Source organism: Haliotis rufescens, unplaced genomic scaffold (genome assembly GCF_023055435.1).
Source record: "Haliotis rufescens isolate VD_foot unplaced genomic scaffold, xgHalRufe1.0.p SCAF_2, whole genome shotgun sequence".
Taxonomy (NCBI): Eukaryota; Metazoa; Mollusca; class Gastropoda; order Lepetellida; family Haliotidae; genus Haliotis; species Haliotis rufescens.
Window position 1 is genome coordinate 45,913,766 of NW_025963890.1, and position 14,711 is coordinate 45,928,476.

A 14,711-nucleotide genomic window follows, 5' to 3' on the forward strand; every position below is an offset into this window, starting at 1 on the left:
GGGCATAGGAAACCTCTTAGGGATCTGTGATCGCCGTTACTGTTGATATAATGACTAAGACATTGGCTGCAGAAGGAATGAAGACAAGGAAGAGTCTTGGGAACTTTATACTTCTCGTAACAAATACAACACTCTAACTTATCCAGCATCTGAGACGCCGTCGCCATGGCTACGTCAGATCACGAAGATGTTGCAAAAATACTCAACAACAAGACTCATGCGCGGGCTGCGTGTGTGGGTGGTCTCGACGGGCGGCATTGGATGGTGCGCAGCCTGAAAGCAGAATATAACGACAGTGACATTACTATGCAATGTTATATTGAATTAATGAGGCACACCCTTCACTGTAAAGTACATGTATACTATTAGGTGATAGGATAATACATTTCCTGTATTAGGAATATAGATTGCATTTGGAGAGCCTTTCCTCATCATTTGATCACCTCCTATTCTTGATTTAAATGGTGCAATCAAGCTTCCTGCCGAGACGGGTAGATATGGAATTATCATATATAATAAAAGATGTTGTGTGTCATGCAAGCTTGAAGAGTTTGTTTTGCTATTGGAGATCAATTGCACATTTATGTATGTTATTTCCACTCTGACTTCACGAACACGTTCATTGTAACATATTTTAGTAAATATCATACGATAAATAATGTTATTTCTTTCAGGCGGAGTAACTATAAAAGAAACGCCTGATTGTCAATCTGGAATACAATGCGCATGCATGATGATGCTGTTGAATATCTATCCTAATATACGAAATGTAGCTGAAAACATATAATCCTATGTATGAGGGCGCGAATGGAGATGATTTTCAATGGCCCATTCCCATCATTTGCATCACTCTTTTGCCCTTTATTTCGGGGGATAGTCAAGATTGCTTATTCTGTTGCGCTGACGTTTTATATTTGATAAATTATTTTTCAGCATAATCTCATCCGAGGTCCACGACATTTCTACCAAGGATGCTGGAGTACATGAACCCACTGGCGTAGGCGCTATACAACGTTCTCCACGACACTTCTACTTAGGATGCTGGAGTACATGAACCCACTCGTGTAGGCGCTATACAACGTTCTCCACGACACTTCTACTTAGGATGCTGGAGTACATGAACCCACTGGTGTAGGCGGTATACAACATCATCCACGACACTTTTACTTAGGATGCAGGAGTACATAAACCCACTGGTGTAGGCGGTATATGGTGTCATCATCATTTTCATGATGCTTAACAGACAGGTTTTCCTTCAAATGTGGGAAGAAGTGGAAATCAAAAGGCGTCAAAACTGGTCAAAACGAAAGATATTCAATAATTACAAAGCCACAGTCATGTATTGCAGCAATGTCGATGACAACAGACCTGTGCACAGGTACATTGTGCTGATCAATTCACCTTTAGTAAGTTTTCCACGACGCTTAGCTTTGATATTCTCACAGGTTGCCAAAACAGGTTCCCGTAATATTGTCCATTGGCCTTTTGAGTGGTAGTCCACCCGTAGGATTTCTTTTGGAACTCGGAAACCCGAAGCCATCACATTGCCATCTGATTGAGCAGACTTTGCCTCCTTCGGAGGAGGGAACGTTAGATGTTTCACTGCTTTGACGTTAAATCTCTGGCTGGCAGTGGTGAACCCCAGACCCTTCCATGATTATAAATCATTTAACAACATCATCTTGGTCTGCTTCAAAAATCACATTAACACGAGACATGAAGAACCGGGAGCGTTTCTGATCAGGAGACAGACGCTTTGGAAGCGAGCTCGCTTAACCCTTTGTCCTTCCAAATACATTCCCCAGAAGGTTCTCAACTCTCTCAAGAGAGATGCCTGCTGTATTGACAACATGGTCCCCTCTTGAACTCAGCTGCCCACCTCTTGCCAGTGGCGAAGGAAGGAGCACCATCCCCCATAGCTTCATGCAAGTATAGGTAGCTGCTCGACTTAGCCCTTTTTGTTGTCTGAAGCCAATTTTGTCCATTGTGTCAAATGATGATACCAATTGACTTTGATACGTACATAATTATACTGTCTAGTTGTGTATTCGGTTCATATGTAGCCTCTACGCGTGGGAAGGACGATTCTTAAAACATGCAACAGTTAAGGGTGTAATATCGTTTCGTAATTAGGATCAGAACTTTTCAGACACCTCTCGTAGGATATTTACCACCGCATGGCGTGACAACCCCTCAATTATCAATTATCAATTATAAACCCCTCATAAATTTAGCATCCAGATAATGTCCTTCTATAATTCTATGTTTTCCGGGAATATGCGCATTAATATAATACGTCACAATATCAGCGATTAGTCAGTCGGACAGTGACAACAATCAATAGTATTCCAACTAAAACATTTCTTCAATGTAGAGTCGTTACTACCACACAAGACAAATGCCTTCTGGTCATGTTTGAACGTTGTCAGTGATCACCTTTCGTGGCAATCCAACGGCCCGCCCGCCGGAGTAATTGTCCTTTATGAAAGGTAAGCTACTCTAGTCTATGACAAGAATGAAATATGGTAACAGGTCTGACAAAATACGGCCAATTCCAACTTGGCACTATTCTAAAACTACGTGTGGCGAAGGCATCCCCAAATAACAGTGTACAGAAAGTCTGACAATAGCTGGTTTGGCCAAGCTTAGATATGCATTCATCTATTCGTGAAATTTGCACAAAAAGCGTGTAGAATTTTTAGAGAAAATGGGACATTTTGTGCTCCACACGTAATTGATTTGCACAAGTTACATGCTGTTCATATGTAGTATTATTCACTGATGATTTAACTTATTAGCATATATTTGCAATTACATTTGGAGACAACCTTCTAATTATAATCTATTTGTAAAGTATCTTGTTACAAATACCAAAGGAGAAAAGAAGGGTTGTCATATTTCGTGGACACGGCATCTTACGCAATTTTACAATATATTACAAAAAAGGGTATGAAGTGTTCTTCCTTTCTGTATAAATTCATTTTGCAGAAACGTTGTTTTTCAACGAAGTTTTGTAAAAAGAATAACACCTTGCAACAATGTATTTTTTTGTGGCAGGCTATTTGCTTTTTAGCAGTCTGAGGCATAATTATTTTTGTCACACTTTTTGGAGAAATCAACTAACACATTACCTTCCTTTAATATAGACATGTTACCCCGGTAACTCCTGTATCAACTAACACATTACCTTCCTTTGATACAGCCATGTTACCCCGATACCTCTTGTATCAACTAACACATTACCTTCCTTTGATACAGCCATGTTACCCCGATACCTCTTGTATCAACTAACACATTACCTTCCTTTGATATAGACATGTTACCCCGATACCTCCTGTACCAACTAACACATTACCTTTCCTTGATACATGCGTTGTACCGCCTCACTTTTATCCCTTAAATCCCCGATGTAATACTGCCTATGCATGTAGTCCGTCGTCTGAATACACCCTTTATTTCTGCACTTTGAACAGACACAGTGGTAGTTGTTACGTGGTACAGAAGGTCGAACTGATATCAACTACGAGATGGTTCGACACGGGATAGGTTACAGACGCTGACTGATAGGTTATCACTGGACTGTTTGCTAAATCTGACTGATATGAAGGTATCTCGGTGTTGCTTAAATTCTATTTTCCCTTCCCGTCCATGTATGCACGTATCTGCTTCTGTTGTGTGTAACGTCCGCTCATCAAACTAGGCGGATTATTCGAAGTGCTTAAAGTCCCATTTTGATGGACCTGGGAGGTTTTTGTGTGTGTAATACTGCCTCCGTGGATGCCAGATCTAACACCGATATGATGTTATTATCATAATGATATATGGTTTATCAAAGAATTGCCCGTGAAACCTGATCGTACACTGCTTGCCGAGCGTGATATATCACACGTTCACGATGACTTGACTGTTCCCCTGCCCACATACGTAATTGCACATATGTAAAGTGGGCGTCATAACAAGACTCAAGACACAGCTTGCACAACTGTGCATAAAATTGGAATATATATTACTGCTGTAGAGGTTTAAAAATGTTCAGGGTTTCGAGAAATAAAAAAATTAAGAGTAATGTTGAACTGTCTTCACCACGGTTACCTGGATCCCACGCCATCTGTCAGGTGAGTTCTAAGTTTCTTCCACCAGATGATTGCTATTAACATTCACTGACACAGGATACTTGTACATATCCACTGACATAGGATCTCTGCACATATTCACTGACACAGGGTATCTGTACATATTCACTGACACAGGATAACTGTACATATTCACTGACACAGGGTATCTGTACATATTCACTGACACAGGATAACTGTACATATTCACTGACACAGGATAACTGCACATATTCACGGACACAGGATAACTGTACATATTCACCGACACAGGATAACTGTACATATTCACTGACACAGGGTATCTGTACATATTCACTGACACAGGATAACTGTACATATTCACTGACACAGGATATCTGCACATATTCACTGACACAGGATAACTGTACATATTCACTGACACAGGATAACTGTACATATTCAATGGCATTTGATCTCTGTACATATTCACTGACACGGGATCTGTGTACATATTCGCTGACACAGGATAACTGTACATATTCACTGACACAGGATATCAGTACATATTCACTGACACAGGGTCTCTGTACATATTCACTGACACAGGATACTTGTACATATTCACTGACACAGGGTCTCTGTACATATTCACTGACACAGGATAACTGTACATATGCAATGGCATAGGATCTCTGTACATATTTACTGACACAGGGTCTCTTTACATATTCACTGACACAGGATAACTGTACATATTCACAGACACAGGATCTGTGTGCATATTCACTGACACAGGGTAACTGTACATATTCACAGACATAGGATCTCTGTATATATTCACTGACACAGGGTCTCTGTACCCATTCACCGATACAGGATAACTGTACATATTCACTGACACAGGATAACTGTACATATTCATTGGCACAGGACCTCTGTACATATTCACTGACACAGGATCTCTGTACATATTTACTCACATAGGATCTCTGTACATATTCACTGACACAGGATCTCTGTACATATTTACTCACATAGGATCTCTGTACATATTCACTGACACAGGATCTCTGTACATATTTACTCACATAGGATCTCTGTACATATTCACTGACACAGGATCTCTGTACATATTTACTCACATAGGATCTCTGTACATATTCACTGACACAGGATCTCTGTACATATTTACTCACATAGGATCTCTGTACATATTCACTGACACAGGATCTCTGTACATATTTACTCACATAGGATCTCTGTACATATTCACTGACACAGGATCTCTGTACATATTCACTGACACAAGATGTCTCTAAACATTCACTGACACGTGATCTCTGTACACATTCACTGACACAGGATAACTTTACATATTCACTGACACAGGATCTCTGTACACATTTAATGGCATTGGATCTCTGTACATAGTCACTGACACAGGATAACTGTACATATTCACTGACACAGGATAACTGTACACATTCAATGGCACAGGATCTCTGTATATATTTACTGACACAGGATCTCTATACACATTCAATGACACAGGACATAGGTACATATGCACTGACACAGGATCTCTGAATTATTCAATGACCCAGAATAACTGTACATGTTCACTGACACAAAATAACTAAACAAGTTCATCAATAATGTCCTTGCCAAGGAATCACTACACACTTTCACTTTCTTTCACTGAATGAGTGAATGTTTTTTAGCGCTGTAGTTCGATAAGTACATTACTGTACATATACGATTCTCCACCTAAATGATACATAGAATATGTATTCAAATCACGTTAGTGTATAGCGATGAATATAACCTACTGCAACTGTATATCACTCTGACATTGTATGTTGGCTCAAATATATCATTGTACATTTTAGACAGCAAGTCAACCTGCGTATACAGTGCAAACAATACACATAATACCTAGCTTGAATGTATAGGAAATATCTGAGCTTAACCAGCATCTATTTGCAGCAGGATGTTGTTATTCTCAGCGTTGGTGTCACTTTGTGTCACCCGGCGTCACTCGGCGTCAGTCGGCGTCAGTCGGTGTCACTCGGTGTCACTCGGCGTCAATCGGCGTCACTCGGTGTCACTCGGTGTCGCAGTGTCACATCGCCTGTCTACTTGTTCACTCGGTCACATCACCTGCCTACTGGTTCACGCGGTTACATCGCCCGACTACTGGTTCATGTATATAGGTCCCTCGCTGTGGCGTCTCCTGCCTCGGCCTTCAAAATCCGGTATGTCAGGGTACATCTTCATGTGATGTCGGAGAAGTTCATACACAGCTTCATACTGCCTCTGTAACACAAACATGGTCAACGTCACTGCCTTTGTAACACAAACATGGTCCACGTCACTGCCTTTGTAACACAAACATGATCATGGTCACAGTCCCTGTAACACAAACATGGTCAAAGCCACTCTCCACGTCACACAAACATTGTCAACGCCACTTCCTCTGTAACACAAACATGGTCAAAGCCACTCTCCACGTCACACAAACATTGTCAACGCCACTTCCTCTGTAACACAAACATGGTCAAAGCCACTCTCCACGTCACACAAACATTGTCAACGCCACTTCCTCTGTAACACAAACATGGTCAACGTCACTGCCTTTGTAACACAAACATGGTCAACGTCACTGCCTTTGTAACACAAACATGGTCAACGTCACTGCTTTTGTAACACAAACATGGTCAACGCCACTTCATCTGTAACACAAACATGGTTAACGTCCCTCCCTTTGTAACACAAATATGATCAACGTCACTGCCCCTGTAACAAAAACGTCACAGTCTCTGTTACAAAAACATGACCAACGTCACTCCCTTCGTAACACAAACATGGTCAACGTCACTGTCCCTGTAACACAAACATGGTCAACGTCACTGCCTTATTAACAAAAACATTATCAACCTTACTGTTTCTGTTACACAAATACGATCAACTTTGGTATCTTAACACAAATACGATCAACTTTGTTATCTTAAAGCTTAAAATGCATTCCAAAAATTCAGATAAACGCTTCGATGCTTCCATTGACCACTCACCAGATGCGACACCACCTGTTGCCTGATGCTCCGATGCCCGCCCACAGCGAGAGGCACGTTGATGGTGTTACAGCTCTCCAGCTCTTCCAGCAACTCAACCAGCACACAGAACACTCCGCTCCGCTTCGCCCCGTCCCTTAAAGAAGAAATATATCAGTATATTAAACACAGAACACTTCGCTCTGTTTTACCCCGTCCCTTAAAGAAGAAATATATCAGTATATTCAACACAGAACACTTCGCTCCGCTTCGCCCCGTCCCATAAGAAGAAATATATCAGAATATTAAACACAGAACACTCCGCTCTGCTACGCCCCGTCCCTTAAAGAAGAAATATATCAGTATATTAAACACAGAACACTCCGCTCTTCTTCGCCCCGTCCCTTAAAGAAGAAATATATCAGTATATTAAACACAGAACACTTCGCTCCGCTTCGCCCCGTCCCTTAAAGGAAGAAATATATCAGAATATTAAACACAGAACACTCCGCTCTTCTTCGCCCCGTCCCTTAAAGAAGAAATATATCAGTATATTAAACACAGAACACTTCGCTCCGCTTCGCCCCGTCCCTTAAAGGAAGAAATATATCAGTATATTAAACACAGAACACTCCGCTCTTCTTCGCCCCGTCCCTTAAAGAAGAAATATATCAGTATATTAAACACAGAACACTTCGCTCCGCTTCGCCCCGTCCCTTAAAGAAGAAATTTATCAGTATATTAAACACAGAACACTTCGCTCCGCTTCGCCCCGTCCCTTAAAGAAGAAATTTATCAGTATATTAAACACAGAACACTTCGCTCCGCTTCGCCCCGTCCCTTAAAGAAGAAATTTATCAGTATATTAAACACAGAACACTTCGCTCCGCTTCGCCCCGTCCCTTAAAGAAGAAATTTATCAGTATATTAAACACAGAACACTTCGCTCCGCTTCGCCCCGTCCCTTAAAGAAGAAATTTATCAGAATATTAAACACAGAACACTTCGCTCCGTTTCGCCCCGTCCCTTAAAGAAGAAATATATCAGTATATTAAACACAGAACACTTCGCTCTTCTTCGCTCCGCTTCGCCCCGTCTCTTAAAGAAGAAATATATCAGTATATTAAACACAGAACACTCCGCTCTTCTTCGCCCCGTCCCTTAAAGAAGAAATATATCAGTATATTAAACACGGAACACTTCGCTCCGCTTCGCCCCGTCTCTTAAAGAAGAAATATATCAGTATCGTCAAGTCACACAAGTTCGATCGACATGTAACTTCGATCGGCCATTTTGAATGATATTTCTCGCGAAATGTAACGAGAAATTACGGTACCTGCAGCTTTGATCTTCTGACAACACCGCTTTCGTTCGCTTGGACCGGAAAATGCTTCGTGTCAAGTTACCAAACGTAAGTAATAGCTCATATTCAGCAAACAACTACTTTTTAACCCGAGATCACTAATGTAACTTGATCAGCTCAAATAAAATGTCAATTGTAATAAATGCACAGGTTGTAAATCGACGGCACACCTGTCGTCTGCTTGTTTACGTTCATGGTGTAAATGTCACGTGATGAGACACGTGATGTGCTCGCCAAAATTTAAAACTATGGAAACAAATTAGGGTCATTTCTTATTGAAAATGTTATGCTTTTTGAGAACTTCTGTCTCTGGAGTTTTGGTGATATATAAAATAAACCTTTATTTTTACAGGTTTTGACCAATGGTGAACCAACCAGAAGAGGTCAATATAGGCAATATTTGTCTGCAGCCCTAGACAAGGCATATAATGCTGTTTTAGATGGAATGGCAATTAGGAAAGCTGCCACTACCTTTGCTGTTCCATTTGCTACACTGCATGACAGGATGAGTGGGAAGGTTTCTATTGAATGTAGTACCACTGGTAGAGAGCCACTATTGTCCATGGAAGAAGAACAGGGACTTGTTTCACATATTGAAGCCATGGCAAATTTTGGGTATGGCTATACAAGGGCTGAAGTTACTACTATTGCCACAGACCTAGCAATATATGTTGGAAAGAAGTCAAAGGATGAACAACCCCTATCACTTCAGTGGTTCTATGGGTTTATGAAGCGATGGCCTGATCTGTCAGTGAAGAAGCCACGATCCCTTGAGATACAGAGAGCAAAAGCTACCTCGGAGGAGACGATCACTCATTATTTTAATGAGCTTGGGCACATCATGGATAAGTACAACCTGAAGACATGCCCTCATCGCATTTATAATGTTGACGAAAAGGGACTTATGGAGCATCATACCCCACCATCAGTTGTTACATCGAGTCAGAGTACTCCAGCTGCAGTCACAACATCAAGATCAAGTACTACATCGGTTATAGGTTGCGGCAATGCATCTGGTAGTTCTATACCACCGTATTTTGTTTTCAAGGGCAAGAGGATGCGGGAAGAACTCCTTTCAGGAAGTACCCCTGGAGCAGCAGGCACTGTAAGCGACTCTGGCTGGTCAAACACGGAGATTTTTCAGCACTATCTGACAGAGCATTTCCTGAAGCATGCTGTCGCCGCGTCTGCAGATAGATCACTTCTTATTGTGTATGATGGTCATAGATCCCACGTATCTATTCCACTCATCGAATGGGCACGTCAACATCACATTATTTTGTTTGTACTGCCTGCACACACGTCCCATGTTTTACAGCCAATGGATGTTGGTTGCTTTGGACCTTTTGCTAAAATTTACAACAACCTCCGTCATACGTATATGCGGGAAGATGCCACAAGTTCAGTTGATAAACATTCTGTTTGTGAACTTGGCTGTAGAGCTTATAACCTGTCGCTGACACCAACAAATCTGCAATCCTCTTTCAGGAAATGTGGAGTCTATCCATTTGACAAGTCTTCCACCGCCAATATCAACTTTGCGCCATCAACAGTTTTTAAGTCGACTGAACCTTTGCTGCATCCTGATACTGGTGTTATTGATTCATGTGTGCCAGTTGGAGACAAGGTTGTCACTTCACCTACTGAGGGCAATGATGTAGCAGGATTCTTTAAAGACAAGACGACTGTACTTTTCAAGAAAGCTGTGCCTACTAAAAAGAAAAACGTTCTGAGCGCTGTTGTCGGGGGCAAGGCCATCACCGAAGACGTCATTCTGAATAAAATTATTTCCCACCAGACTGTGAAATCGGCACCCAAAAAAAGAAAGCAAGCACCTAAACCAAGTAAATCTTTAAAAAAAATAAATACTGTCACTGCAACGAATGCAAGTACTGGAACTTCACGGTCCAACGCGCATCAGGACGATAGTTTTGATAGTGATGTGACAAGTGATGACGAACTGTGCTGCAAATGTAGCAAATTTGTACCTGATGAGGTTCGAGCTAATGTCTCCCTGATCATAACAACCAGGGCACAATGTACCCACCCTACATGTCAGCACTGGACACATTTACGTTTCTGCACGCCAGTTCGTGTTGTGCGTCGACATTCTGAGTTTTGGTGCCCCTGTCACGATGAGCCTGAAGAATAACTCCCTGCATCAACCTTGTAAATAATCTGGATATTTGTGACTTTTCATCGTTTTTTTTTCAATATTGAAACATAAAATGAACGTTTGATGGACAAAGATGTAATAAAACAACTGCGGACTGTTCTAATTCGAATTTTGACACAAGAGATCGTCCATAGATGTCATCCCGGTTATGCGACAAGCCAACCAATCAAATGATCGAACTTGTGTGACGTAGCTTTCTGGGTCACTTCTGTTGACAGTGAGAGGGCGGCCATGCCGCGAGTGTAAATTTCAATGGAAATACGTGGATTTGGGAAATGTTTGTCATAAATAAACAAGTTCACAGGTAAGATATTTGAAAAAAAGATTATATGAATGTTACTATGAATATTCAGCGACTTTTCGTAAGTGATCGAACTTCCATGACACGAGGATATATTAAAAACAGAACACTTCGCTCTTCTTCGCCCCGTCCCTTAAAGAAGAAATATATCAGTATATTAAACACAGAACACTTCGCTCCGCTTCGCCCCGTCCCTTAAAGAAGAAATATATCAGTATATTAAACACAGAACACTTCGCTCCGCTTCGCCCCGTCCCTTAAAGAAGAAATATATCAGTATATCAAACACAAAACACTTCTCTCCGCTTCGCCCCGTCCCTGACAGAGCAAATATATCAGTATATAAAAACACAGAACACTTCGCTCTGCTTCGCCCCGTCCATGAAAGAACAATAACCTCTTAATGTAGGACACAGATCGTTCCTGACATATTCACACTGAAAAAACAGTCACATTGTCCTTCAGAACACAACAAATACTTGTCCTTGGCAAATTACAGCCACAGAACAAACACATCAATATGCAGCACGCAGACCTTTCCACGCATATATACCCATCCCTAACAGAACAAACACAACAATATGCAGCACGCAGACCTTTCCACTCATATATACCCAATCCCTAAAAGAGTGAGTGAGTGAGTGAGTGAGTATGGTTTTACGCCGCTTTTAGCAATATTCCAGCAATATCACGGCGGGGGACACCAGAAAAGGGCTTCACACATTGTACCAATGTCGGGAATTGAACCCGGGTCTTCGGCGTAACGAGCGAACGCTTTAACCACAAGGCTACCTGACCGCCCCCAATCCCTAACAGAACAAACACATCAATATGCAGCACGCAGAACTTTCCACTCCACTTTACCCAATCCCATGCAAAACAAACACATAAGTTTGCAGCACGCAGACCTTTCCGCTCATATATACCCAATCCCTAACACAACAAACACATCAATATGCAGCACGCAGACTTCTCCACTCATATATACCCAATCCATAACAGAACAAACACAACAATATGCAGCACGCAGACCCCACTTCACTTTACCCCATCCCTAGCACAACAAACACATCAATATGCAGCAGGCAGACTTCTCCATTCCACTTTACCCCATCCCTAGCACAACAAACACATCAATATGCATCAGGCAGACCTTTCCACTTCACTTTACCCCATCCCTAGCACAACAAACACATCAATATGCAGCATGCAGACCTTTCCACTTCACTTTACCCCATCCCTAGCACAACAAACACATCAATATGCATCAGGCAGACCTTTCCACTTCACTTTACCCCATCCCTAGCACAACAAACACATCAATATGCATCAGGCAGACCTTTCCACTTCACTTTACCCCATCCCTAGCACAACAAACACATCAATATGCAGCAGGCAGACTTCTCCGTTCCACTTTACCCCATCCCTAGCACAACAAACACATCAATATGCATCAGGCAGACCTTTCCACTTCACTTGACCCCATACCTAGCACAACAAACACATCAATATGCAGCAGGCAGACTTCTCCGTTCCACTTTACCCCATCACTAGCACAACAAACACATCAATATGCAGCAGGCAGACCTTTCCACTTCACTTTACCCCATCCCTAGCACAACAAACACATCAATATGCAGCAGGCAGACTTCTCCATTCCACTTTACCCCATCCCTAATTACAGAACAAACACAACAATATGCAGCATGCAAACCTCTCCACTTCACTTTACCCCATCCCTAGCACAACAAACACATCAATATGCATCAGGCAGACCTTTCCACTTCACTTTACCCCATCCCTAGCACAACAAACACATCAATATGCATCAGGCAGACCTTTCCACTTCACTTGACCCCATCCCTAGCACAACAAACACCTCAATATGCAGCAGGCAGACTTCTCCATTCCACATTACCCCATCCCTAATTACAGAACAAACACAACAATATGCAGCATGCAAACCTCTCCACTTCACTTTACCCCATCCCTAGCACAACAAACACATCAATATGCATCAGGCAGACCTTTCCACTTCACTTTACCCCACCCCTAGCACAACAAACACATCAATATGCAGCAGGCAGACTTCTCCGTTCCACTTTACCCCATCCCTAGCACAACAAACACATCAATATGCAGCAGGCAGACCTTTCCACTTCACTTTACCCCATACCTAGCACAACAAACACATCAATATGCAGCAGGCAGACTTCTCCGTTCCACTTTACCCCATCCCTAGCACAACAAACACATCAATATGCAGCAGGCAGACCTTTCCACTTCACTTTACCCCATCCCTAGCACAACAAACACATCAATATGCATCAGGCAGACCTTTCCACTTCACTTTACCCCATCCCTAGCACAACAAACACATCAATATGCATCAGGCAGACTTCTCCGTTCCACTTTACCCCATCCCTAGCACAACAAACACATCAATATGCAGCAGGCAGACCTTTCCACTTCACTTTACCCCATCCCTAGCACAACAAACACATCAATATGCATCAGGCAGACCTTTCCACTTCACTTTACCCCATCCCTAGCACAACAAACACATCAATATGCATCAGGCAGACTTCTCCATTCCACTTTACCCCATCCCTAGCACAACAAACACATCAATATGCATCAGGCAGACCTTTCCACTTCACTTGACCCCATCCCTAGCACAACAAACACCTCAATATGCAGCAGGCAGACTTCTCCATTCCACATTACCCCATCCCTAATTACAGAACAAACACAACAATATGCAGCATGCAAACCTCTCCACTTCACTTTACCCCATCCCTAGCACAACAAACACATCAATATGCATCAGGCAGACCTTTCCACTTCACTTTACCCCACCCCTAGCACAACAAACACATCAATATGCAGCAGGCAGACTTCTCCGTTCCACTTTACCCCATCCCTAGCACAACAAACACATCAATATGCAGCAGGCAGACCTTTCCACTTCACTTTACCCCATACCTAGCACAACAAACACATCAATATGCAGCAGGCAGACTTCTCCGTTCCACTTTACCCCATCCCTAGCACAACAAACACATCAATATGCAGCAGGCAGACCTTTCCACTTCACTTTACCCCATCCCTAGCACAACAAACACATCAATATGCAGCAGGCAGACCTTTCCACTTCACTTTACCCCATCCCTAGCACAACAAACACATCAATATGCATCAGGCAGACTTCTCCGTTCCACTTTACCCCATCCCTAGCACAACAAACACATCAATATGCAGCAGGCAGACCTTTCCACTTCACTTTACCCCATCCCTAGCACAACAAACACATCAATATGCATCAGGCAGACCTTTCCACTTCACTTTACCCCATCCCTAGCACAACAAACACATCAATATGCAGCAGGCAGACCTTTCCACTTCACTTTACCCCATCCCTAGCACAACAAACACATCAATATGCAGCAGGCAGACTTCTCCATTCCACATTACCCCATCCCTAATTACAGAACAAACACAACAATATGCAGCATGCAAACCTCTCCACTTCACTTTACCCCATCCCTAGCACAACAAACACATCAATATGCATCAGGCAGACCTTTCCACTTCACTTTACCCCATCCCTAGCACAACAAACACATCAATATGCATCAGGCAGACCTTTCCACTTCACTTTACCCCATCCCTAGCACAACAAACACAACAATATGCAGCAGGCAGACCTTTCCACTTCACTTTACCCCATCCCTAGCACAAAAAA

The 14,711-nt window shown here is 42.3% G+C and overlaps 2 protein-coding genes across 2 annotated transcripts in view; one reads left to right on the top strand and one right to left on the bottom strand.

Moving 5' to 3' along the window:
* Positions 1 to 5,467: 5,467 nt before the first annotated feature.
* LOC124142243 (receptor-type tyrosine-protein phosphatase T-like) overlaps positions 5,468 to 14,711 on the bottom strand; it is a 59,228-nt gene continuing 49,984 nt past the window's right edge. Inside the window, exons 27-28 of the mRNA XM_048400053.1 lie at positions 7,148 to 7,283; positions 5,468 to 6,392 (exon numbers count right to left, since the gene is read on the bottom strand). Coding sequence (XP_048256010.1) covers positions 6,270 to 6,392; positions 7,148 to 7,283 — 259 coding nt within the window. The 3' untranslated portion in view covers positions 5,468 to 6,269. The remainder of the gene's footprint in view (positions 6,393 to 7,147; positions 7,284 to 14,711) is intronic.
* LOC125382084 (MFS-type transporter clz9-like) lies at positions 8,394 to 11,054 on the top strand. The gene is made up of 2 exons (XM_048400055.1): positions 8,394 to 8,537; positions 8,842 to 11,054. The coding sequence occupies exons 1-2, from the start codon at positions 8,514 to 8,516 to the stop codon at positions 10,639 to 10,641; spliced, it is 1,824 nt and encodes a 607-aa protein (XP_048256012.1). The 5' UTR covers positions 8,394 to 8,513; the 3' UTR covers positions 10,642 to 11,054.

Bases quoted from the DNA above. Each gene is read 5' to 3' on its own strand.
- LOC125382084 (XM_048400055.1), top strand. From the start codon at position 8,514: ATGCTTCGTGTCAAGTTACCAAAC. The intron at 8,538-8,841 runs GTAAGTAATAGC...TTATTTTTACAG, and splicing joins TTCGTGTCAAGTTACCAAAC to GTTTTGACCAATGGTGAACC.